This window comes from Schistocerca serialis, chromosome 4, assembly GCF_023864345.2.
Source record: "Schistocerca serialis cubense isolate TAMUIC-IGC-003099 chromosome 4, iqSchSeri2.2, whole genome shotgun sequence".
NCBI classification, from domain to species: Eukaryota; Metazoa; Arthropoda; class Insecta; order Orthoptera; family Acrididae; genus Schistocerca; species Schistocerca serialis.
Genome location: NC_064641.1, coordinates 135,598,449 through 135,625,232, shown reverse-complemented (window position 1 = coordinate 135,625,232; position 26,784 = coordinate 135,598,449). Strand labels below are relative to the sequence as shown.

General features: G+C 40.5%; 1 protein-coding gene across 1 annotated transcript; it reads left to right on the top strand.

The window, feature by feature from the left end:
* Window positions 1–23,415, top strand: LOC126474161 (thymidylate synthase). Its single transcript, XM_050101618.1, has 4 exons — window positions 1–356; window positions 897–1,076; window positions 17,526–17,872; window positions 23,002–23,415. Exons 1-4 carry the CDS (start codon window positions 77–79, stop codon window positions 23,209–23,211), a joined length of 1,017 nt encoding a protein of 338 aa, XP_049957575.1. The 5' UTR covers window positions 1–76; the 3' UTR covers window positions 23,212–23,415.
* Window positions 23,416–26,784: the final 3,369 nt, after the last annotated feature.

The window sequence follows — 26,784 nt, the reverse complement described above, 5'->3', positions numbered from 1 at the left end:
AAGTTTGGCGCCGGCGGTACGAGAAGCTGTCAGTGCGTGTGCATGTTGCGACGTGTTGTTCTGTTAGTTTGTAATCATGAGTGAAACTGAGTGTTGTACCTTGCAGAATGGTAGCCCAAGCAAGAAAGAAACAGCAGGGAAACATAACATTTCAAACATTGCATTGAAAAATGTGGCTGAAAATGGAACAGATGTGACATTCGAGAAGACAAATGGTGTCCTTCCTGTTCATGAAGAGTATCAGTATCTCAAACACATTGAAGAAATAATTTCGCATGGGAACAAGAAGAGTGATAGGACTGGTGTTGGAACATTGTCACTTTTTGGAGCTCAAATGCGATATTCATTGAGAGAAGGTGAATATTTTTACGTTAATTTTAAATTAAGCTTTCATGTGACACAAGTAATGTGAAGGAATTAATAAGCAAATTTACTGGTATACTTGTCACAGCATATTTCCGCAATACTTTGACTGGTCTCTGATATCCAGGTAACGACATACAGGCGTTAAATGTTTTAATAAAGTGCACTAGTTATTTCTCGAAAATACCGATGTGTGACTGTGAAGAGCAAGTTTATGTGAGACTTAAGGTATAATCTGCATCTCGTTGCTCGTTAATCGTTCGTTGAGAATGAAATACTGCATATTGAGAGGCTTAGAACTAGAACTCAACATGGGGATATTGAAATTTTGTTTCTGTGTTGAGTGTAGTTTGGTTAGACACTGTCAGCTGTGAATTTTGATACTGTGGTATGTATCAGAAATAGCGCAATATGATTACGGTAATTATTCCTTATTGCAAGCATTTTGTATTGTTGGCAAAGCTTTGCTCACTGTTTAGTAGTCTGCTTTTAAAGTTCTGTTTGGTCCACATTCTATAATTTTGTTTCTACAGGTGTTTTCCCACTATTCACCACCAAAAGAGTGTTCTGGAGGGCTGTTGTCGAAGAGCTCTTGTGGTTCATACGTGGCTCAACCAATGCTAAAGAATTACAAGCCAAGGGAATAAATATTTGGAATGGAAATAGCTCAAGGGAATTTCTCGACAGTTTAGGATTTCATGACAGAGAAGAAGGTACGTAAATGTAACAGGTATATACAGTACCAGTGACAGTTTTTTTTCCCCAGTGTTTCTTTTTTTCTGAGCCCCCTCCTAAAATGTTAATTGTGTGGACAGTCAAGTTTGTACTGCAGTCAGAGGCCTAGGTTAGGTTGAAAGGTAATAATTTGATTGTGAGGTAGTAAAACCAATGAGTGTAAATGGTAAATAAAGGTTGTGGTAACAGGATGTGCTGTAGTGTACCTTTATGTTCATGTCATAATGAAATACTTTGCCATATTTAATACACTTTTCAACTTAAAAACCTAAACTGCAGGTGAAATTCAGAAAACGTATATTAGATAATACACAAGTCTTTGACAAATATTTGTTTGAATACGAGGTAAAATGGTGTGTCTTTGTGGACTGTGAAATAAAATTACGTTTATTCATCCTGTGATCATTTTGTTGAATCATATGGACCAGTCACCTCTACAAAAGGTGTACATCTCACAGAACATATAAGGTGGAAACAAATCGGTGTCTTACTTATGCACAAAAACAGTATGTGGAATGTAATCCTTGCGTGGCAGTGGACGGGCCATAACAACTACTTGACACTCATAACTAACACTTGATGTAACTTGTACAATATGTATTGCTCTTTAATAGACTCACTTCAACAGCTTCTGGGTATGCAACTTCCTGAAACAATCAAAACAAAGCAGCAGCCACAGAAATATTTCTTGTGTGAAAGATGTATAAGGGGCATTCAAAAAGAAATGAGCCGGAGGTGTAATTACAGAAAACAGTACACGTATGTTCGAGGTATTGATCCTCGCTGTTGACACTTGACCCACTGTGACACAAGGATGTTAATGGCTGTTTCATAAAATTCACAGGGCTGCGATGTTAACCAGTTCTGCACATACAGCTGGATGTCACCCACACCAGTGCAGAAAAGGTTATGCTGACCTTCTTTGATCAAGGTGGTTCCCTTCTGATTCACTTCCTGCAGCATGGGACAGCAGTGAGTGCCCAGTGTTATTCACAAACCTTGACCATCCTTTGCCAAGCGATCAAAACAACCAAGCCATCTCACCCATGAGGTCATTCTGCTTCACAATAATGCAAAGCCTCATACGGCCATCACAGTTGCGGCACTCCTGCAGAAATTCAGATGGGTCTCGGCCACCCTCCATATGGTCCGGACATCTCTCCCTGTGATTACTCCATTTTTGGTCCCATTAAAAAAGCTCTGAGGGGCAAACAATTCATCTCGGATGATGATGTCCAGGTGTACATGCGAAACTGGTTAACATCGCAGCCCTGGGAATTTTGTGAGACAGCATGAGACAGCAGTGAGTGCTCAGTGTTACTCGCAAACCTTGACCATCCTTCGCCAAGCGATCAAAACAACCAAGCAATCTCACCGATGAGGTGGTTGACCACCTTGTGTCTCAGTGGGAAAAGTGTCTCAACAGCCAGGGTCAATACTTCTAAAATACAGGTACTGGTTTCTGTAATTATCCCTCTGGCTAGTTTATTTTTGAACACCCCTTACAGTAAACAATCTCTCACATTCTTGAAGAAAGTGGCAGACTTGTGTCAAACTGGAAGGTTTATATATTCCTAAATGTTACGGGAACTATTAGATGTTAGTAACTTTTTCACTAGCTTCATAAATTTACCTAATATTTCTTAAATTCTTTGCATCTGCAGGCAGTACATTGAAATTTAGTTTTATGTAATGTATTTTTATTGTGCAGGGCCTTGCTATGTAGTCTACTACTATATGAGAATAATTCCTATTTTGGTTTAATAACTGTGAACCAGACTAATGACAGTATGAGTGTTGTCAGACACCAGCTGACAGTCGAGAAGCAGTAGCAACAGGAAAGTTATAGGTTTTGGAACATATTAAGAGTTCCTAACAAGGAGTGAATGATTGAGTCTCACTTTTGTGGTTTGGTAGTTTAGTTTATAAATCTGTCTTAGTATAATTTACTAGGCCCAGTTCTTGCTCTTTCATTAGTGTCTGTTAGTAGGGTATTGCAGTCTCAGGAGTCATGTGTCTGTCTGTGGAATGTAGTTTTCCACCGCTTTTAGTAGGGACAGGGATTGCAATTGCTGTGTTAACATGCAAGGTGAGTTGGAGACACTTTGCTCTCAGCTCAAGGCTGTGTTGTCTTTGGTTACACAGCATGAGGGTGCGGTGATTGGACATCACTGCTGTGGACTGTCTGTGGGGATCAAATGGATGTCCAACCTGACCCACAAGTCTGCTGATTAGTTTGCACCAGTGGCCAGCCCAGTTACTGCTCACTCTGGTTGACCCCACAGTCGTGGCGAATTGGGAGATCGCCTCATTGTGTGGCAGGCTGCGAAAGACTCCCATGGGGACTGAACATAAACCCGCACTAATTAGTCTTGCAAACAGGTTCCAGGTGCTACTTGTGGCTGACAGTGTCACTCAGCCAGATGCACTAGCTTATCCTGTTTCAGAGGAAACCTCTCAGCTTGCAAGATCTGGGCAATCACAGAAGGTGGGATTGTTGATAGTTGGGACCTCCAGTGTTAGACGCATTATGACGCCCTGCCCCTTAGGGACATGGCTGCCAAGGAAAGGAAGAAAGCCAGTGTGCAATCCTTGGAGTCCATCCAGATGTGGAATGGGTCCTTCTGGATGCCGTGAAGAGCACAGGACGCAGCCAACAGCAGGTGTTGCCTCACACCTGTACCAATGATGTTTGTTGCTTTGGATCGGAATAGATTTCCTCCAATTTTGAGTGGCTTTCTGAAGTGTTAAAGGCACATCATGTTTGTGAGGTGAAAGCAGAGCTCACCATTTGAAGCAGTTGACAGGACTGATTGAGAACTTCTGGTACAGAGCCGAGTGAAGGCTCTGAATCAGAGGCAGTTCTGAGACTTTGTAGGTTGGAGATTCCTCGACTTGCGTTATAGGGAGGCTGGGTTTCAAATTCCACTGAATGGGTCAGTGGTCCATTACATGCAGGAGGCAGCTGCAAGGGTAGTGGGGCCTGTGCGACATGGGGACTTTTTAGGTTAGGGAAAAACACAAAAGGGGCTGTAGTCTTAAATGAGGCAGGTCAAACACAGGAAGAAGTAGGTCTTCGTAGACGTATAAAACAATATAACTGTATAACTATTGTAAAGTGTCGTAGCTGTGTGGGGAAAGTACCAGAGCTCCAAGCACTAATAGAAAGCATTGATACTCAAATAGTTACTGGCACTGAAAGCTGGCTAAATCTGGAGAAGTTTAGCCAAAATTTTCGCTTAGGAGCTGATGGTGTTCAGAAAGAATAGTCTAAATACACTCCTGGGAATTGAAATAAGAACACCGTGAATTCATTGTCCCAGGAAGGGGAAACTTTATTGACACATTCCTGGGATCAGATACATCACATGATCACACTGACAGAACCACAGGCACATAGACACAGGCAACAGAGCATGCACAATGTCGGCACCAGTACAGTGTATATCCACCTTTCGCAGCAATGCAGGCTGCTATTCTCCCATGGAGACGATCATAGAGATGCTGGATGTAGTCCTGTGGAACGGCTTGCCATGCCATTTCCACCTGGCGCCTCAGTTGGACCAGCGTTCGTGCTGGACGTGCAGACCGCGTGAGACGACGCTTCATCCAGTCCCAAACATGCTCAATGGGGGACAGATCCGGAGATCTTGCTGGCCAGGGTAGTTGACTTACACCTTCTAGAGCACGTTGGGTGGGACGGGATACATGCGGATGCGCATTGTCCTGTTGGAACAGCAAGTTCCCTTGCCGGTCTAGGAATGGTAGAACGATGGGTTCGATGACGGTTTAGTGTCCCCTCGAGGATCACCAGTGGTGTACGGCCAGTGTAGGAGATCGCTCCCCACACCATGATGCCGGGTGTTGGCCCTGTGTGCCTCGGTCGTATGCAGTCCTGATTGTGGCGCTCACCTGCACGGCGCCAAACACGCATACGACCATCATTGGCACCAAGGCAGAAGCGACTCTCATCGCTGAAGACGACACATCTCCATTCGTCCCTCCATTCACGCCTGTCGCGACACCACTGGAGGCGGGCTGCACGATGTTGGGGCGTGAGCGGAAGACGGCCTAACGGTGTGCGGGACCGTAGCCCAGCTTCATGGAGACGGTTGCGAATGGTCCTCGCCGATACCCCAGGAGCAACAGTGTCCCTAATTTGCTGGTAAGTGGCGGTGCGGTCCCCTACGGCACTGCCTAGGATCCTACGGTCTTGGCGTGCATCCGTGCGTCGCTGCGGTCTGGTCCCAGGTCGACGGGCACGTGCACCTTCCGCCGACCACTGGCGACAACATCGATGTACTGTGGAGACCTCACGCCCCACGTGTTGAGCAATTCGGCGGTACGTCCACCCGGCCTCCCGCATGCCCACTATACGCCCTCGCTCAAAGTCCGTCAACTGCACATACGGTTCACGTCCACGCTGTCGCGGCATGCTACCAGTGTTAAAGACTGCGATGGAGCTCCGTATGCCACGGCAAACTGGCTGACACTGACGGCGGCGGTGCACAAATGCTGCGCAGCTAGCGCCATTCGACGGCCAACACCGCGGTTCCTGGTGTGTCCGCTGTGCCGTGCGTGTGATCATTGCTTGTACAGCCCTCTCGCAGTGTCCGGAGCAAGTATGGTGGGTCTGACACACTGGTGTCAATGTGTTCTTTTTTCCATTTCCAGGAGTGTGCATTGGTGGTGACGAGTGTGTTGCTGTTACAAGGAGTTATCTTGTAGCGAAATTGAAGTAGATAGTTCCTGTGAATTAGTATGGATAGAGGTCATACTTGGCCACTGAAATAAAATACTAATTTGATCCTTGTACTGGCCTTCCAACTAAGGTGATAACATTGCAGAAAGGTTCAAAGAAAACTTAAGTTACTTTCAGGCACATACCCAACTCATACAATTATAGTTGGTGCTGACTTCAATTTACCCTTTATATGTTGGTGGAAATACATGTTTAAATCCAGAGGTATGCATAAAACATTATCCAAAATTGTGCTAAATGCAGTCTCTGAAAATTATTTTGAGCAATTAGTGCAAGAGTCCACCCAAACAGTAAACAGTTGTGAAAACATGCTTGACCTCTTAGCAGCAAATAATCCTGTACTAATAAGGAGCATCAAAACGGATACTAGGATTAGTGAACACAGGGTTGTCATAGTGAGACTGAATATTGTGACTCCCAAATCTACCAAAAGTAAACGAAAAATATATCTTTTCAGAAAAGCAGATAAAAAATTGCTTGGGACCTTCCTGAGTGACAATTTCCACTCCTTCCAAATTAGCAATGTAAGTGTAGACTGGATGTGGCTTAAATTCAGAGGTAGAGTATTGGCAGCAGTTGAAAGATTTATTCCAAATAAACTAGCAAACAATGGAGCTGATGCCCCACTTGTACACAAAATGGGTCAGAACATTGTTGCACGGGGAGGAGGGGAATGCGAAATCCCCAAGATGGCGATCTTTCACAGAAGCTGAAAATTCAGCGCATACTTAAATGCGAGATACTTATAATAAGTTTCCACATTGAAACTGCCTTGAAACCTGGCAGAAAAGCCAAAGAGATTTTGGTCATATGCAAAGTATGTTAGTGGGAAGATACAATCAATGTCTTGTTTGTGCAATAATAGTGGAAATGCTAATGATGACAGTGGTTCCTTTGAGTATGCTGATGCAATATCTCCTTATTTACCAATCATATACAACTGTTCACTCAATGAAGGACCAGTATCCAAAGACTGGAATGTTGCACAGGTAACGACAATATTCAAGAAAGCCAGTAGGAGTTATCTGCTAAATTACAGGCCCATATCATTAACATAGATATGCAGCAGGATTTTGGAACATATATTGTGTTTGAATATTATGAATTACTCAGAAAATGGTTTATGAACACAGTCATCACGGATTTAGAAAACATCGTTCTTAAGAGGCACAACTAGCTCTCTACTCACATGGTGTTGGATGCTATCGACAAGTGATTTAAAATTGATTTGGTGTTTCTAGATTTCCAGAAGGCTTTTGACACTGTACCTCACAAGTGGTCTGTAATCAAGTTGTGAGCTTATGGAATATCATCCCAGTTGTATGATTGGATTCATGATTTCCTGTCAGAGAGGTCACAGTTTGTAACATCTGACAGAAAGTGATCAAATAAAACAGAAGTGATTTCTGGCATTCGCCAAGGTAGTGTTATACCCCTCTGCTGTTCCTTATCTATATAAAAAATTTAGGAGACAATCTGAGCAGCCATCTCGGGTTGGTTGCAGATAATGCTGTTGTTCATCATTGAGCGGAGTCACCAGAAGATCAAAACCAATCGCAAAATGATTTGGGTACGATATCTGTATGGTGTGAGAATTGGCAGCTAACCAGTGTGATGTCATCCGCATGAGTGTTAAAAGGAATTCTATAGACTTTGGTTACATAATCAGATCTAAAGGACTTAAATTCAACTAAATACCTAGAAATTACAGTCACAAACTACTTAAATTGGAAGTAACACACAGATAATGTTGTGGGCAAGGAGAACCAAAGCCTGTGTTTTATTGACAGAACAATAAGAAAATGCAATAGATCTACTAAAGAAACTGCCTGGACTACATTTGTCTGTCCTCTTTTGGTGCACAGTTGTGTGGTGTGGAGTCCTTACTAGATAGTCTTAAAGGAGTACATCAAGAATGTTCAAAGAAGGCAGCCCGTTAAGCATTATCCAGAAGTAGGGGAGAGAGTGTCATGCACTTAAAAATTTGGAGGGGATATCATTAAAACAAAGGCATTTCTTGTTGTGGTGGGATCTTCACATGAAATTTCAGCCACCAACTTTTTCCTCCGAATGCTACAATACTTTGTTGGCACCAACCTCATAGGGAGAAACGATCATCATAAAATAAGGAAAATCAGAGCTCGCATGGAAAGATGTAGACATCAGTTTTTTTTTGCGTGCTGTTAGAGAGTGGAATAATAGAGAATTATTGTGAAGGTGGTTTGATGAATCCTCTGCCAGGCACTTGTGTGATTTGCAGAGTAGCGATGTAGATGTAGATCGTATGGTTCAATGTGGGGAAAAAAAGTTTCAAAACATCTATGGGTATGAGATTTTTAAGTATAATGGCAGTTGCCACCAGAGTCATGTGCAGCAAGTGTGGAAAAGGAGCATTGTTTATTATTTTTATCTTAAGCAAAATAATAAAACAGATTTCCTGAGTGATTTGCATGTGGATAATTTGAAGCAAAGTCAGCCAAAGAGATAGATGTTAAAAAAATGCGAACTTCAGATTTTTATGTTTCTAGAAGTAATTGTGGGATACATCTGAAACTTTGCACATAATACCTCATCAATTCAAGGTCTCAGGATGTAAAATTTCAGTCTTACAGCTTTCCAATAGTATACAAATTGAAGCCAAAGTTGACTATTTTTCTGAAAAGCCAGAGATGGCAATTTTTGGACCACTTTTAAAAAATGTCTCTAGCTAATTCTTTTGAGCTATTTTCATTAGAAAGGCTATGTTCTAAACCATCTACAGATTATATTTAGTTTTGCAGTGAGAGCTTATAAGGTCATAAAAAAATAATGGCAAGGTGGAGGTGCATTGAAAATCAGTCCATATTCTGCAGATTCAATCTGATGTCTTTTTATTATGTCCTACAATTGTTTAGCACTCCCTGGGGAAATCAGTCAAGTCAGATGACAAGGAAGTGAGAGACAGCTTGAAAAAGTTAAAAAAAGGTTTGTCTTTTGTCACGACTCATAGTGACATATTTTAGTCTGTTTTTCTGCTGTGACTACAAAATCAAACCGGTTATGAACCTCACAATCTAACTGTGCAGTACCAAGGCAGAGGAGATCGTGGTAGTAAAATTGTTGCATAACAGCTGCAGCACACTTCATATAAGTAGGCTGCAGGTTTTATGCCACAGCCACATTGTGTAAATTTTTGTGAATTTCACAGCTGTCTTCCTGTCACTTTTTGAAATGGATTCATGTTATAGAGAACTAATAATGTGCCTTTTTATTGTGTAAACTTATTGATGTGTTAGTTTGATTCTGGTTCAATGTATAGGGTAATTAGTACTAGCATAGTTTGTGGTTAATATGGGACATTTGTGTACACTTCAAAAATTGTATACATGTGTTGGTATGGTGAATGATGGCTTAACCACTGCAGGTTCCTTTTAAAGTCAGAAAACCAGCAGCCCCATCGCCATAGGGGCCACACCCGATTGCTGTGCAGCAGCAGCAGCAGCAGCAGCCAGGGGCAAATGTTTTTACACAGGTTCCCAAACGTGATCATCAGGATCCCAAGCTGATGATACATTTCTATAAGTATGGGGCCAAAGCTAGAAAAGATCTCTTCTAAGAACCCAGTGTTGTGTTATCATAAAGTTGCTTGAATTTTTTATAGGTTTCAGTTATGTGCTCTGTAATATACTGCTGATAGGATTGTTTGGGAAGAAATTTTGATAAGACAGAATGCAAAAAAAATTACATTTTTCAAATGATATTACATCAAGTTATTGGAGCCACAAAAAAAACTTATGTTTTGACTCCTTATTCCATTTCATTTTTTATAAAAAGAATTTCGTAGAGCAGAATGCTGTTGAGGTCTAAAAAAAAACACAAAGAAAACGACTGCTATCTTTTCGTTTTTCTGGCTCGTGCTCATTTTCCTACTAATCATGACTTTTGATACTATCTCCCACAGGGAGTATTGAATAGTTCTCGAAAATAATAAAAGATATAGATTTGAGTATCAGCAGAATATAGGTCAATTTTCAATGTACCTCCATGTTGTCGTTCTTTTGTAGGGCCGTGTATGCTCACATTCAAAACCAAACAGTTTTTTAGGTCGTTTAGGACATGGTCTTTCTAATCAAAATGGTTTAAGAGAGTTTGTAGATTTTTATTTTTATTTATTTTATTTTATTTATTTATTTTTTGCAAGTGTGTGCCAAAATAGCCATTTTTCACATTTTGACATATTGTCAACTTTGTACTCAATTCATAAACTATTGGAAAACATTAGGAGAGTGAAATTTTGTATTCTAAGATCTTGTATTGGTATGTCATCGCGTGCAAAGTTTCAGATGTATGCCGCAATTGATTCCAGAGATATAAAAAGCTAACTTCGCTTTTTTTCATATACTTTTTTGGCTGACTTCACTTCAGATTATCCATATGCAAATGACTCAGGAAATCTTTTATTGTTGTTTTGCATAAAAGATATAGTTTCCTACCTGTCAAGAAAATATTATGGGAAATGTGTCAGTTGCCAAAATCTCACAGGAACACTATTGATAGCTGGGCTATGGAGTCATACAAATACCTCTCTCTCTCTCTCCTAGTGTTAAATAGGCAAAAGTAAAACTTTACCAACTTTCATTGGGAACATGTGTAAGTGTTCACACAAAATTTCATCAAAATCTGTCATGATTATGCATATTGATAGTCAACTGAGCGCATCTGCAAAGTTCTCTAGGGGTTTCGGCTAAGTACGTACCTAGATGATGTAGTAACAAAAGGTAATGACTATAATGCTTTACAACAAACATGTGGCAACTTTATCATCTTTGTAAACAACAAAGAGCTCCATACAATCAGCTGCAAAGAAAAATCGTGAATTATATTTGCAAATAGATGGCATAAGAATTTGATTTCATGTCATGCTAACTTCTTCCAAGGGTATTAGAAAATTAATTTTCTCTTAAAAGAGAGAATTTGTTTGCTGTTGGAAACATTTCAAGCAAACTACTGACAGAATCTTCAGATGTAGCAACATATCTAATGCACCGCTTTGTGAAGTACATAGACCAAAGCATACAATTGTTAGACCCTTCTTTAAAATATTAGGACAGGTGCTGTCAGGGTTTGTCAGCTTAATGCGAGGAAGATAGTCAGCTCTGGCTTCAGCGGACTGTGTGCTGGGCTGAGATTAAAACTCGAGACTTCTGCCATTTGTGGGAAAGTGTTATACTGACTGAGCTGGCAAGTGTGTAAAATCAGGATTGTTGGCCACAGTGTAGAAACTCCAGCCTCCTGAAGCCAGTGCCTTAACAGATGTACATCCTTCATTACGTGCTTTGTCGTAAATATTTTTTGTATGCACTTGGAACTAGTAAGCTTGATAACATGGAAAATGATTGTGTGCTGTTCATATCATCACTCAAAATGTGTCACTCTAGATGCCACACATACTTACAGGTAACTTGAGACAGTGACCATACTGCCTCACCTCTGTTATGTCTCTGTCTTCCTTTGTCTGTCTCAAGAACTTAGTCAGCATTGCTCCATGACAAGTGAGACAATGTTCTGAGGAAAATAAGCCATTAGTATTATGCACAACACACATCATGTATGATTTTCAGGTAAAAAAAAAAAATTACATAGTGAACTTATGTTAAAATATGAAGTATGATCTAGTCGTCACTTTTTAAAATTAACCTATGTACTGATTTCAGTAAGAAAACCTTATTTAGGAGGTATATTTCAATGACATTTTTTAAATAAATAACTTCCAGTTATAACTTTAATCTCCTTTGGGAATTTGATAGATTAATCTCTGAACTTCTGTCCTAATGTGTGTGACAGATGGGTAGATGCATTCATTTGGTGCAGAAATTCAGTACATTTTTAATAATTCTTTAAAATGAGTCCAACAACTATGTTTATTTTTCTCATGGCCTCTGTTTGTGCGGTCTGGAAATTGCCCATGTTGTGTGCCTTTAGTATCCAGGAAAGAGTCCATAGTTAATTGGGGCCCATAGGAGTAGTATGTTGCCACAAACCACTGACTTTTACACACTGATGGTAGGATCTCCTAGATTTGGAAAATTTATGCTGTTTTTGAGTGACACAACAAGAATGGCTGTTTTGCAAGCTTGGCTCAAAAGCCCAGTTTCTTTCATGACTTGAAGGGAGCTTTTAACCTTTTAACAATCATTGTTAAGATTTTTGAGTGTACCTTTGCAAATAAGGCTGTTCAGTCATGATGAATATAAGACACCTATTCTATCAATTTACAAGTATTTCTGGTAAAAACATTTAAAAATGTGTGTAAAGACAGAACTGAATGAAGTTAATGGCAATTTTGCCCTATTTGTACAAGGGTGCATGTTACATCATGATGTAATTTAAATGTGGTGATATGAACACTGCAGATTAGGCAATTCTGGATGTCTGAGGATCCTTGGAGTAAATGGCGTATAAAATTCATGTGCACATCAAGATGTAGAGTTCATGATACATTACAAATGCATTTAGTTTGTGATGAAGATTGAGCTTCCAGGACTCTGGCCTCTATCCAGTAATCATTGGAAATTCTTTACTGTAGTGAATCCTGTTGCTGCTAAATACATTTCTCACAATATAACATTCTTATAAAATGTGGGAATTACAAGTATATGGCAGCTGCCATGATAAAATAAAATTTGGAGAGAAAGTTCGCTGGTCTGGGGCCACCATTGGGGCAGGACAGTGGGATACACTGATAGGGAAACTTCAGTATTCTATTGAGTGCAGGAGAGGTGTGGTTTTGACACCATTAACTGGGTTGTTTATTCCACAGATTTGTGGCTGAAGTGGAAAAGACAGATTTAAGAATAATGGATATGTAGAGAAAGATGCTGATTGCATTGTGTCTTGAAGAAGTAAAGCATTGGCTCGTTAATGTTGCACAACATTAAGCATAAAAATGGTTAAATTGTCACGAACAGAGTGGTTGGTTTAATGACAATAGCACTTCACTCAGCATAGTCCTATTGGAGGTAATGTGCACTTGCCATTCTCCAATGACGAATTGACATAGCCAACCAGTTATAGGAGGACTGGTCAGAGACGTAACACCAGACCATTGGTTCTGTAACCTGAATTTTTGCATGTCAGATCAGCTCACATCACAAACTGCACATTCGTCTGTGTGGGCAGATGAAGTTATGTGCAGAGGCTGGCCACTGTGTCACCAGGGGAAAGATATGACAAACCAGAGCCGAAAGGTGGAAATCATGAGGTGTCACTGCAATGGTCGTGTGGGAAGTCTGACAGATATAAAAACAGATGACCTGAAAATAAGAGTCTACATGAACAACAAGGTGCTTGTCCAACAAACCCCCCTACCCTCCGCCACACACCATCAGGTGGCTTGCAGAGTATGGATGTAGATGTAGATCACCTCTCACGCCATAGAAAGATGAGATATTGAATAAAATGCTCCTGTTCTTAAGCAGAATGTAAATGGATTCAGAATAGATGTCAAAGGACAAACTTCTGGCACAGGGGAGACCTGCGTGCATGCGCTTATTTACAGCAAACACGTTTTAAATGATTTGATGTACTTGATAGGAGTTAAGCTCATACAGTACGAACAACTCAGTGAGTGAGTGAAATTAAGTACTGGCAGAATTCATCGTACCTTTGCTGAGCATGTAAGAAAGTCAGTTTTAAAGTTTTTTTATGGCTGATGGGGAGAGGAGAGATTAAGCTAAGTGATATTTCCTTTTCACACTTCAGTTTCTCTTCTTGTATGTACTTTGTGGAATGAGTATTGTTTGGTAAATAGATCTGTAGATACTATTACAATCCTATAGTGTAACATGAAAGTGACAAAATTTTTGAAGTTTTCTACTTTGCAAATTATAAAATCATAATTTAATAAGTAGAGATAGGTAGAAGAAATTCAAAGCTGTAGAAGCATGCAACTGTAACAGAGGTAGATGCCGATTATGGAAAAAACTAAACAAACCTTTGGAAGAAGGAGAAGTAGCTATGTGAAAAGGTGGTTCTCAGATGACAGCCCAGCACTAAGTAGAGAAGGCTGAAAGATGGTAGGAACATAGACACGGGGGAAAACTACATGGCGGTGTTATGGAAAGAGAAGAGGAAATGGATGATAATGATTGACTATACAGTTCTGTGAGAAGAATTTGACAGTGTTGGAAGGACTAAGTTGAAAAGACACCTATAGCAGACAAACATATTTCCTTCAGCATTATTAAGATATGTGGAACACTCAATCATGACCGAACTGTTTCAGAGGGAAACATTCCACGTGAGAAAAATATACGTAAAAACAAAGATGATGTGACTTACCAAACAAAAGCACTGGCAGGTTGATAGACACACAAACATACACACAAAATTCAAGCTTTCGCAACCCAAGGTTGCTCCGTCAGGAAAGAGGGAAGGAGAGGGAAAGACAAAAGGATGTGGGTTTTAAGGGAGAGGGTAAGGAGTCATTCCAATCCCGGGATCGGAAAGACTTACCTTAGGGGGCAAAAAGGACAGGTATACACTCGCTCGTATATATATATATATATATATATATATATATATATATATATATATATATATATATATATAAGAGACACACACACACACACACGCACAAAGATGATACAACCCACCAAACGAAAGTGCCGGCAGGCCGAAGACACACAAACACACACACAAAATTCAAGCCCTCGCAACCAACGGCCGCCCCACCAGGAAAGAGGGAAGGAGAGGGAAAGACGAAAGGATGCGGGCTTCAAGGGAGAGGGAAAGGAGCCACTCCAATCCCAATCAAGTTGCCGTCGCTCATACCTCACCTGTCATTCAACATCTTTGCCTTTGTACTTCCGCCTCGACTGACATTTCTGCCCAAACTCTTTGCCTTTACAAATTTCTGTGTGTGTGTGTGTGTGTGTGTGTGTGTGTGTGTGTGTGTGTGTGTACCTGTACCTGTCCTTTTTTCCCCCTGGGGTGGGTCTTTCTGCTCCCGGGATTGGAGTGGCTCCTTGCCCTCTCCCTTGATGCCACGTCCTTTCATCTTTCCCTCTCCTTCCTTCTTTCCTGGCTGGTGGGGCGGCCGTCGGTTGCGAGGGCTTGAATTTTGTGTGTGTGTGTGTGTGTGTGTGTGTGTGTGTGTGTGTGTGTGTGTGTGTGTGTCTCTCTGCCTGCCGGCGCTTTCGTTTGGTGGGTCGCATCATCTTTTGGGGGAGAGGGTGGGGAGTCTCGTTCCGGTCCCGGGGGCGGGGGGACTTGCCTTGGAGGAGGGAGGGACGGGTGTGCGCTCGCGCACACACACGTGTCCATCCGCACATGTATGGACACAGGCAGACATATCTACTTGTGTGTGTGTGTGTGTGTGTGTGTGTGTGTGTGTGTGTGTGTGTGTACCTGTCCCTTTTTCTCCTTACCCTCTCCCTTAAAACCCACACCCTTTCGTCTTTCCCTCTCCTTCCCTCTTTCCTGACGAAGCAACCTTGGGTTGTAAAAGCTTGAAATTTGTGTGTGTGTTTGTGTGCTTTTTATTGTCTCCTATCAACATACCAATGCTTCCCATGCTTTCGTTCCGTAAGTAACAGCATCTTAAACAAAGATGATGTGACTTACCAAACGAAAGCGCTGGCATGTCGATAGGCACACAAACATACACACAAAATTCTAGCTTTCGCAACCAACGGTTGCCTCGTCAGGAAAGAGGGAAGGAGGGGAAGACGAAAGGATTTGGGTTTTAAGGGAGAGGGTAAGGAGTCATTCCAATCCCGGGAGCGGAAAGACTTACCCTAGGGGGAAAAAAGGACGGGTATACACACACACACACACACACACACACACACACACACACACACACACATATCCATCCACACATATACAGACACAAGCGGACACATACAGAGGCCATTTTTTTCCCCCCTAGGGTAAGTCTTTCTGCTCCCGCGATTGGACTGACTCCTTACCCTCTCCCTTAAAACCCAAATCCTTTCGTCTTTCCCCCTCCTTCCCTCTTTCCTGACGAGGCAACCGTTGGTTGCGAAAGGTAGAATTTTGTGTGTATGTTTGTGTTTGTTTGTGTGTCTATCGACATGCCAGTGCGTTTGTTTGGTAAGTCACATCATCTTTGTTTTTAGATATATTTTTTCCCACGTGGAATATTTTCTCAGGATTGGAGAAAAAGGTAATTTGCAAGCACTAGAGAAGGCAAATGCTGACAGGTATCTTACCATACTGCCTGTTTAAGGAGTCATAGATGAAAACTACTGACACAAGTTAACACAATATTGGAATAACTGGTGGAAGCAGATCTAAGGAAAGACCATATAGGTGTCAGGAGAAATGTAAGAACATTGTAGGCAGTACTGACGCTACAGCTTACTTAAGAAGATTGATTGAAGAATCTAAAATCCATACTTGTATATTTAGAAAAGGCTTTTGATAATGTTGAGTGAAACAAAATTTTGAAGTTACCAGGATAAAATACAGGGAGTAAAAAGTTATCTAAAATTTTAAAGGAAAAAATATTATTGTTAAGAGGCAAATGAAATCAAAGGGAGGCTGTAATTAAGAAGTGATAGTGGATTGTAACCTATTCCTTATGTTGTTCATTCCGTACACTGAACAAATACTAAAGGAAATCAAGCAGACAATAGGAAGAAATAAAATTAGAGAGAAGAATTAAACACTTTGAAGTTCACTGATGATGCCAAAGTATTTCATACGAATGGGTGGTGCCTCGAAAGAGTGTCTTGTATAATGTAGACATAAAAAGAATTAAAAGTGTAGATGAATTAAATCACTCAATGATTGAGGCACCAGATTAGGAATTGAGAAGCTGAAAATAGTAGGTTAGTTTTATTTGGGGAGTAAAATAACAGTTGATCATAGGAGGTGGTTTAGAATGCAGATTTACAATAGCTAGACATGTTTTTCTGAGAAAGATAAGTGTTACCATACATACATTTAAGTGTAGGTAAGTATTTCCTGAAGGTATTTGTCTGGAGTCTTGCCTTATATGAGCAAAAACAGTGCATACAAAAGGAGAGTGTAAATTTTAGAAGCATTGTGTTAGACAAGAATGCCAAAAATTAGGTGGTGAGATCGAGTAACTAGTGAAGAGCTAGAGGGTCAAATTGGGGAAGATGGTGCTTTGTAGCACAACTTGGCTAAATGAAGGAACAGGATGGTAGGGCACATCATAAAGCATTGAGGGGTATTTGATTTAGTAATGGGAAAGAAGTATGGGAAGTAAAAACTGTAGAGGGAGACAGACTAAAGTCTTACTGCAGTAAATGGATGTTGGGTGCAGTATCTTTTTGTAGGTGTGAAGACTTCAATGAGATAGATTAACATGGATAGCTGCTAAACCAATTTTTGAACTGATTACAATGAGAACAGTTGGTTAGTGTGACACACAATCATGTTGAAACAGAGTGACATGATTTTGCTGTATTCTTTGTAGAAACAATCAGATGTTGCCAACATCATCCGATAGTTATTAAAAAGAATGTACAGTCAAACAGTTTTAATTTCTTTCAGCATGTTCGTGGTTTGGGCTACAACAGAACCAGTACCTGGATACTATTATATTTATGTGATTCTCACTTTTCCTTTCCTCCCAATCTTTTTCCCATGCATGAGACTGAATTGATCTTAAACTCTACATTTTAACTTGCAGGTGACCTGGGTCCAGTATATGGTTTTCAGTGGCGCCACTTTGGGGCAGACTATGAAGGACCACATGCAAACTATGAAGGAAAAGGTGTTGATCAACTCCAGCAAGTAATAAACATGCTACGTTCAAATCCAGATGACCGCCGTATTATCATGAGTGCATGGAACCCCCCAGACTTGGGCTTAATGGCACTGCCCCCTTGTCATTGCTTGGTCCAGTTTTATGTAGCAAATGGGGAGTTGTCATGTCAGCTGTATCAGAGGTCAGCAGATATGGGACTTGGGGTGCCATTTAATGTTGCCAGCTATGCTCTGTTGACATGCATGTTAGCTGCTGTCACCAACTTGAAGGTAAGATTCTTTGTTTTCCCAACTTTTGGGATAATAGAAAGTTGTGCTAAAGTGCAGTTACAGTGTACCAGGGTCTTCTGTGGCATGCATCTGTTTCAATTTCTTTCTTTTACTAATTCTTTTCCATTGCTTCTAACCATTTGGGTGATACTATATGGTAGTCAGTGAGAATTGCCAGCTCAGATTACTTGATTAGATGTTAGACAAGATTTCATTAATCATATTTTTGATGTGGAGAGCTAAAGCTTGATGATAATTGATCTGATGATAATGGATAATAAGGTTGGTTACAGATTTTCATGTTCAGTATGTGTGTTCTATGTACCTCGGAATACGCCCCAATTTATTGGGCTATTGTTTCATATTCCAATGTAGTTGCTTTAATTTGCAAGGCAAGATAGAACAATTGTGTATGAATATATTTCATTGCAAAAAGCAGGTTACGTATGTAATGTTCAGCGTCTAAAAAGCTTCCAGTCCTGAAACATGGAGGTGTTGGTGTGCAGGAAAACTTCTCAAATTTGTCGAAATAATATTTGGCAAAAAATTTTGTATGTGGGAAGTGGCCTGATGATAGGAAACATATTAAAGTAAACTTACTTTTGGGTGAAACAAAGTAGGGCCACTTTTATTGTTGAACAGCTGGATTTATCAAATCATTCTATTTTCAATTGGTGCCACTTTTGATGTGAAGTTTGGTTTGTGTACTGTATGAAGAGTGGCAACAAACTTGGAGATGTTGGTCATATTGTACAGATTGATGAATACATTTCACAAGAGAAAGTTCAGAAGAGGTAATAATTGTATTCCTAGCCAATAGATGTTGGGCAGTGTGGAGAGAGGAAGCAAGAAGTGTTTCTTTGAAGTTGTTGACTAAAGGATACTCTATGTTCTTGTGAATGTGATGAAAAACAGTAATTTCAAATTGCATCCTATCATACAAGTACCTTTCTGATCGCTTTATGCACATAACTGTGAACCATAAGAGTACTTTCAAAAATCCAGGTGCAGATGCATACACTCCTACTATGGACGGGACATGGTGGCTACAAGGTATTCTCTACATGGAACGAAACGGTGCAAAAAACATGTGTAACTCCTATTTGTTTGAATGTATATGGAGAAGGAAGTGAAGTGAGGAAAGAGCCTTTTTTTATAGAAGTTGTTTGCAAGATTTACAATCCAAAATAGAGCTTTAATTTTTTGTTCTGTATTGTTCTTTTTGATGACTGTTACAACTAAATGCTGAACTTAACTCGTTAAGGCCCAAAGTTGCATTAACACAACATTTCATTCATAATCTTTTTATATAAAATGAGTTGCACAAAACTTCTAATTTCTTTATTCAAAAATCAAGACCTCTGAAATAACTAGTTCAGGCATTTTAAGTGGATCACTGAAAGTAATGTGGGCTACTTTGTATTTTCAAACTTCCAGATAAATTTGTGTATTTCATTGCGAAAGTTTTCATTTTCTTTCCTAATTAGCAAATGATGATTTTTAAATGAATTGTATACAGTGAACTTCTTTCAATCTTGTTATCATACTACATTACTGTTTACATGCTTAATTTTAGACTTCAAACTATTGTTTTACAATAATGTTGCGTTTGCGCAACTTTGGGACTGGTGAGTATATTTGTGAAATGTGGCTGCTTTATTCTACCTCAGTGATATATTGGTAATCCGTTGTCGTCTGAACAGTTTATTACAGTTAGGCATTGTTTGAAAGATATTCACTCAGTTTTGTTGGTTTACGTGTAGAACATCAAACGAAAATAGGGGACTGAGGATTAATGTGGTTTTATAACTTGGGTGTCATTCTAAAATGACAGTCTTAACAAAGATATTTGTAGGCATATACACCTCTACATTTCAGTTTCAGTTTGAACTTTAGTGATAAGAGGTGTTTACAGCTGGAACAATAATTGTGACCAAATATTCCCTACTGTTAAGTCAGTTTCATTAAAGTTTTGCATTTTATTTACTTTTGTGTGTTATGAATTGAATGGTAATTTACCACAGCTCTGCTATGAATGAATGCAAACAGTTCATTCAGGGGTTTCTGCTTGATTAGGAATGTCTGATTATTATGCAAAATCCCTGTCTGCTGCAAAACTTATGGCTATATTGAATGAAGACGAAGAACTGAGGTTGCAGACAGCGTTCATTGCACTTACATTCTACCAGATGCTGCTCAAAACACAGATGAAGAAGACATTGATGAAGATCCTCTTGTTGAAGAAGAGGAAACTATCACAGATTCATTTGAAATGTGTGCACATAGTGAACAAGACAGTGAATTCAGCTGTGGGGTCAGAACCCAGTGCATCTGCTAAGAAGAGAAAGACCACAGTCACTTGCAGCTGGAACCAGACTGCCAGCAGCAGTGCATTATGGGAGAGGCAACTGAGTGGGGGTAAGGAGGAGGCTGGGGTGGGGAGGGAGGGGGGATAGCAGGTTAGGGGTGGGGGATGGTAAAGTTCTGCTAGTGGTAGCGTACAGGGACAAAGTGGAGAGTAGGGCAGCTGGGTGCAGTCAGGAGGTTAGATGGAGGGTGGGGAAGAGAGAGGGGGCTTAGCAGAAAAGAAGTAAAAGTCTGGGTGCAGCTGTGGAATAGAGGGCTATGTAGTGCTGGAATGGGAACAGGCAAGGGGCCTAGATGGGTAAGGACAATGATTGATGAAGGTTGAGGCCTGGAGGGTTATGCGAACATAGGATATGTTGCAAGGAGAGTTCCCACTTGTGCAACTAAGAAAAGCTCCAGATGGCACAGTCTGTGAAGCAGTCATTGAAATGAAGAATGTTGTGTTGGGCGATGTGCTCAGAACAAGGTGGTCCAGTTGCTTCTTAGCCACAGTTTGTCGGTGGCCATCATGTGGACAGACAGCTTGTTGGATGTCGTTCCCACACAGAATGCAGCACAGTGGTCGCAGCTTAGCTTGTAGATCACATGACTGTTTTACAGGTAGCTCTACCTTTGATGGGATAGGTGATGTTTGTGACCGGACTGGAGTAGGTAGTGGTTTTGCATCTAGGTCTATTACAGAGATTTGAGCCTTGAGGCAAGGGGCTGGGAGCAGGGCTTTTGTAGGGATGGACGAGGATATTGTGTAGTTTGGGTGGGCAGTGGACTACCACTTTGGGAGGGATAGTGGGTAGTACAGTCATGATTTCAGTGGATGACGAGAGGTAGTCGAAACCCTGGCAGAGAATGTAATTCAGTTGATACAGTCGTGGGTGGTACTGAGTGACTTGTGAATGCTCCTCTGTGGCTGGATGGTGGGCCTTTGGGAGGTGTTGGGTGATTGGAAAGATACGGCATGGGAGATCTGTTTTTGTACAAGATGGGGAGAGTAATTACAATCTGTAAAGGCCTCAGTGAGACCCTTGGGATATTTTGAGAGGGATTGCTCGTTACTACAGTCTCCATGGCCATGAATGGCTAGGCTGTATGGAAGGGACATCTTGGAGTGGAATGGGTGGCAGCTGTGGAAGTGGAGGTATTGCTGGTGGTTGGTAGGTTTTATATGGACAGAGGTACTGATATAGTCATCTTTGAGGTGGTCAACATCAAGGAAGATGGCTTGGTAGTTTGAGTAGGACCAGGTGAAGCAAATGGGGGCAGAAGGTGTTCGGGTTCTGAAGGAATGTGATAGTGTGTCCCTTACCCTCAATCCAGATCATGAAGGTGTCATCAGTGAATCTGAACCAGGTGAGGGGTTTGGGGTTCTAGGTGTTTAGGAAGGATTCCTTTGGGATGGCCCATTAGTAGGTTGGGGTGGGATGATGCCGTGTGGTTTCCCATAGCCAAACCCTGGATTTGTTTGTAGGTAATGCCTTCAAAGGGCAAGTAATTATGGCTGAGGATATAGTTGGTCATGGTGACTAGGAGGGAGTTAGTTGGTTTGGAATCTGTCAGGTTTTGGGAAAGGTAATGTTCAATAGCAGTAAGGCCATAGGCATTTGGGATGTTAGCGTAAAGGGAGGTGGCATCAATAGTGACGAACATGTCGTGCAATAAAGGAATAGGAACCATGGAGAGTTGAAGGCGTCTTTTATGTGGAAGAGTAGGTTGTGGTAATAGGTTGAAGGTGTTGATCTATGAGAGCAGAGATTATCTGTGGGTGCACAGTAACTACCCACAATGGGGCATCCTGGGTGGTTGGGAGCATGTAGAAGGTAGGAGTGTGGGAACTGGTGCAGATGCCACTGTCTTTCTTAGAGAGGCTGAGACTGGACTCATCTGAAAAATGCTGTATTTTTCTTAGCACACCAACAATGGTGTTTACTGTATGTTCAACTTGAGACTGATTATGACATCCTGTTGGTAATCACTCACATATTGATACTGCAACATTTGCAAAATTCATCAATTGTTGTTGTTCCACTCTTCTAAGTATGATCTGAGTTTGGAATTTTGGGGGCCATTCTTCCTGTGCATTGCAGTTTTCATACAAATTAACATAAGTTGCAATATGTGACACTATTTGTAAGTTACTGCAGCTGATGACTTAGTCATAAGTCTCTGGTAAATTAGATAATTAATATCATAGCTATACATTGCTGGCAAGGAGATGTTATTCTGCTGAATGGCTGTGCTATGATGCTTATGGCATTAGGATGTATATTACAGAAGGGGCGAGGTGAAGTGGGGGTGTTAACGAGTTGCTATTAAAGTCTGTAGAGTGCAATAAATGTACATGGTGTGTAGTTTGTCACCATAACACACAAAGAGGTTCTTCACATTTCAACACAGGCTGATTGCTCCTACATCTTTCCTGCTCTGACCAGAAGGTCTGTGATAATGTATTTGTTGTATTGTGTAACATCTGGCTCATTTTATGCTAATGCATTTTTATATCAATCTGACTAATAATTTAGAAAGTAGTGAGTGCTTTGAATAGTCTGGTATATGCTCTATGGCTTACAGAAGCTGAAGAAACAAGTATTTAATTTTTTCCCTTAAGAATCAATATAAATCACATCTTAAGTCATCGCAGAGTTGATATTTTACATAAGCATAGAATTAGTTGAAAAGTCATGTAATGGTTCTTTAAAGTGAAGTAAGTGTAATCTGTTGCTCTACTCAATAATCTGGTACTATGTAACTTTTCGCAACTTTTACAGCCTGGTGAGTTTATACACACTACTGGTGATACTCATGTCTACTTGAACCACATTGAGGCACTGAAAGTGCAGATAAAGCGTGAGCCTCGTCCTTTCCCTAACCTGGTAATAAAACGTGAAGTCGCCAACATTGAAGAATTCAAGCTAGAAGATTTTGAGCTTCAGAATTATAATCCTCATCCCAAAATTGAGATGGAAATGGCAGTGTAGAAATTCAGCTCAGCTTTCTAATATTAGATTCTTCACTATTTTAATCTTTCCAGTGCAAGAACCAAAGATGGTGGAAATTTTATACATATGTTTGTGATAATTATAATTTTTAGTTGTAGTATTAAGTGTTATTTGTAGAAACAATATATTTTAAGATTTTTTTGTACACTGTTTTACTGAAAATAAAAACAAATATATAATAGATACACATTTTCATTTTGATACTTTTGACTGTATGTGATCACCCTGTTGGAAAACTTGATGTACATCTGCAGCTATTGTATTTTCAAGCTCGTCTCTGGTATGACTGACTTCATCAGTGTGAGAGTCATCTGTGAGATGATAAACGTTATAGATCAGCTGTCAGAGTGATTTTCATCTATTACGTACACATGGCAATCATGAAGATGTGTCGACACTGTGTGTGTGTGTGTGTGTGTGTGTGTGTGTGTGTGTGTGTGTGTGCAGCAGTAAAATACAACACACTTTTTGGAAAGTACATCTGCTTCCTCATATTCTATTTTTGGAGTCTCCTAGCAGTGCCAGTTCTAAAACTTCAAAACTTGACGTTAACCGAATTTTAAATGTACTTGATGTCTTCTGTTGCAATCTACTTGTTTTACACTTCAGACCAGCAGCAAATGAACCCAGTTATAGCTGTAATACGAAACTCCTGCAGTTACATCCTTCCCATTTGGTAGTGCAACAATGAAAATAATAATTTTTTTAGAATATAGTGTAATTAGGTAGATAAAAGATCTGCTCCTCAAGCAGTGGCCGGAGAAAACACACATAAAAGGTTATACTTCTGCAAGCTTTCAGAGCCAGTGGCTTGACTGAGGGGGAAGAGGTGTGAAGGAAAAAGACTGGAGAGCCTAAGAAAAGGTGGTAGATTTCAGAAGTCACCCAGAACCATGGGTCAGGGGAGGAGAAGGGAAGACCAGCCCATCCGGTAAGTCTGTCTTAACCCACAGTTCAGGGTGACGTTCCAGAAACCGACCCCTTTCCCTAATCATCTCCAGCCCTTTTCCTCCAACCCTTCTGCCAGAAGGAGCCACTGGCTCCGAAAGCGTGCATAAGTATAACCTAGTTTTATATGTGTGTTCTCCTGCTACCACTTGATGAGTAAATTTTTTAGCTATCTGATTATGTTCCATTTGGTAGTGTGTTTTATTTTCTGTGGATTTCATCTCAGCTGCTGTTTTTGTAGATTTTCTATTTGTACAAAACATTCAGTGTCATCTGCACTTCCGTTCCACTAGACATAAGTGTTATCAAAAGGAGAGTTGCTACTCACTGTCTTCTGTCAGCATCTCTGCTGTACAGTGAGTAGCAACTTTAATTTTCATAATACTATTACATTCAACCTGGATTTTCCACTGTTAGACATAAGTGCAGTGTTTCAAATATTTTTTTAACCTAAATGGCTGTACTTTGAGTAACAGTAGTTAATTGGGTATACAGAATGTTCCAGCCAACGTCTTTGCAAGGAGATAGAATATCAGGTCCATTCTTAACTGTCAAATATAAAATTCCAAATGCTGCTGGTAGAATAAACTTTGAACTTCAAGGTCACCATTGTTCTGACTGGTTTGACACAGGTCACAACTACTTCATCTCCTGTGCCATATTCATCACCAGTTTTCCCATTGTCCTGCTTAACTTTAACTGAATGCTATATTCCAGATGTACATTCACAGAAATACAGGGCGAGGCAGTGAAAAGATTTTGACTCCGGCTGACAGGTGTGATAGAGGGTTATGGGAGTGGGGGAAATGACCTTGAGTGTCTAGACAGGTGGAAATTTCAGTAGCCATGGAGCATTGGTCAAGCATGCAATGTGCGATTGGTGTAAAAGCATATAATAACATATTATAAAAACACAGTGTGATTGGTGCCCAGCGCGCTTTCCGTTGAGAGTTTAATCTACTGCCACAGGCTCCCGTGTCACCAAGGAAAGATATCCTCCTGTGGGTGAAAAACTTTGAAGCCACTGCAAGCAGGATGAAGAAAATAAGTGGTATTGAAAAAAAAAAAAAACAATCTGGACCACAGAGAACATTGATTGTGCACGTGATTCATTAGCATAAAGCCCATGACAATCAGCAAGGTGGCACAGCTCTGAACTTGGTCTGACCAATCGATCAGTGGGTCAGATTTTGAAGAATGATCTACACTGTCATCCATACAAAATATAGATAGTGCAAGCCCTAAAACCTAATGATTACAATCATTGCATATGCTTTTGCCAAGCGATGCTTAGTTATCGGAAGAAATGGAGAAAGAGTGCATAACTTATGGATGAGTGATGAACCCCACTTTCACTTTAGTGGCTTCTTCAACAAGCAAAACTTCCAGTATTGGTCCGCAAATAGCCCACGTGATCTTCATGAGAAGCCACTCCATTCTGATACAGTAACAATTAAATGTGCAATATCTTCTCGTAGAATAGTGTGACCCTGTTTTTTTGAAGATGAACTTGATAACACAGTAACGGTGAACTCTGAACGTTATGCTGACATGTTGGCAACTTTTGGTCTGCCTGAAATCGATCAGTATGATCCAGATGAAGAAAGGCTCTTCCAGTAAGATGGTGCAACAATCCATACACTGTCTCAATGGATTTGCTTAAACTCACATTTCCACTTCATTACTTTCTTCCTTCTTTTGTTCACCCCAAAGCAATATTCTTTGCTGATTACACTGTTCATTCCATTCAACAAAATCTGTAATTGTATCTCACTTTCAAGAGCATAGCAAAGTCATCAATGAAATACTTATATCTTTTCACCCTGAAATTTAACCCCACCCCTGAAACTGTATTACTGTCACAGCCTCTTCAGTGTACAACTAGAATAGTAGGGAGGAAGATTACATTCCTGTCTTTTGCCCATTTCAATCCGAGCAATTTTGTCTTGGTCTTCCATTGTTATTGTTGCCTGTTTATTATTGCATGTCTTGTTTATTGTCCGTTGTTTTCTATATCTCACACCTCCTCTTTTTCTAATAATTCCAAACCTTTTGCATTATATTAAACAGTCAAATATTTATTGGTGGGAAAATAATGTGAAGCTCTATGGATTATACATGTCTTGCCTCCATTATTTAATACAGTCAATACTGCCCCTCTGCTGCCTTTACCTTTCCTAAAGCCAAACAGATTGTCATCTAACAGATTCTCTGTTTTGTTTTCCATTCTTTTGTATATTATTCTTGTCTCTAACTTGGTTCCGAGAGCTGTTAAGCCGATTCTACAATAGTTCTCAGAGTTATCTGTGTTTGCTATATTAGGGAGTGTGGAGATGATACTCTTTCAAAAGTCCAATGGTATATCTCCAGTATCGTAGACCTTGTGTACAAACTTAATCATTTGATTACTATTTGCTGGCTGCTGTGGCCGTGCGGTTCTAGGCACTTCAGTCCGGAAACATGTGGCTGCTGCAGTCGCAGGTTTGAATCCTGCCTTGGGCATGGATGTGTGTGATGTCCTTAGGTTAGTTAGGTTTAAGTAGTTCTAAATCTAGGGGACTGATGACCTCAGATGTTAAGTCCCATAGTGTTTAGAGCCATTTG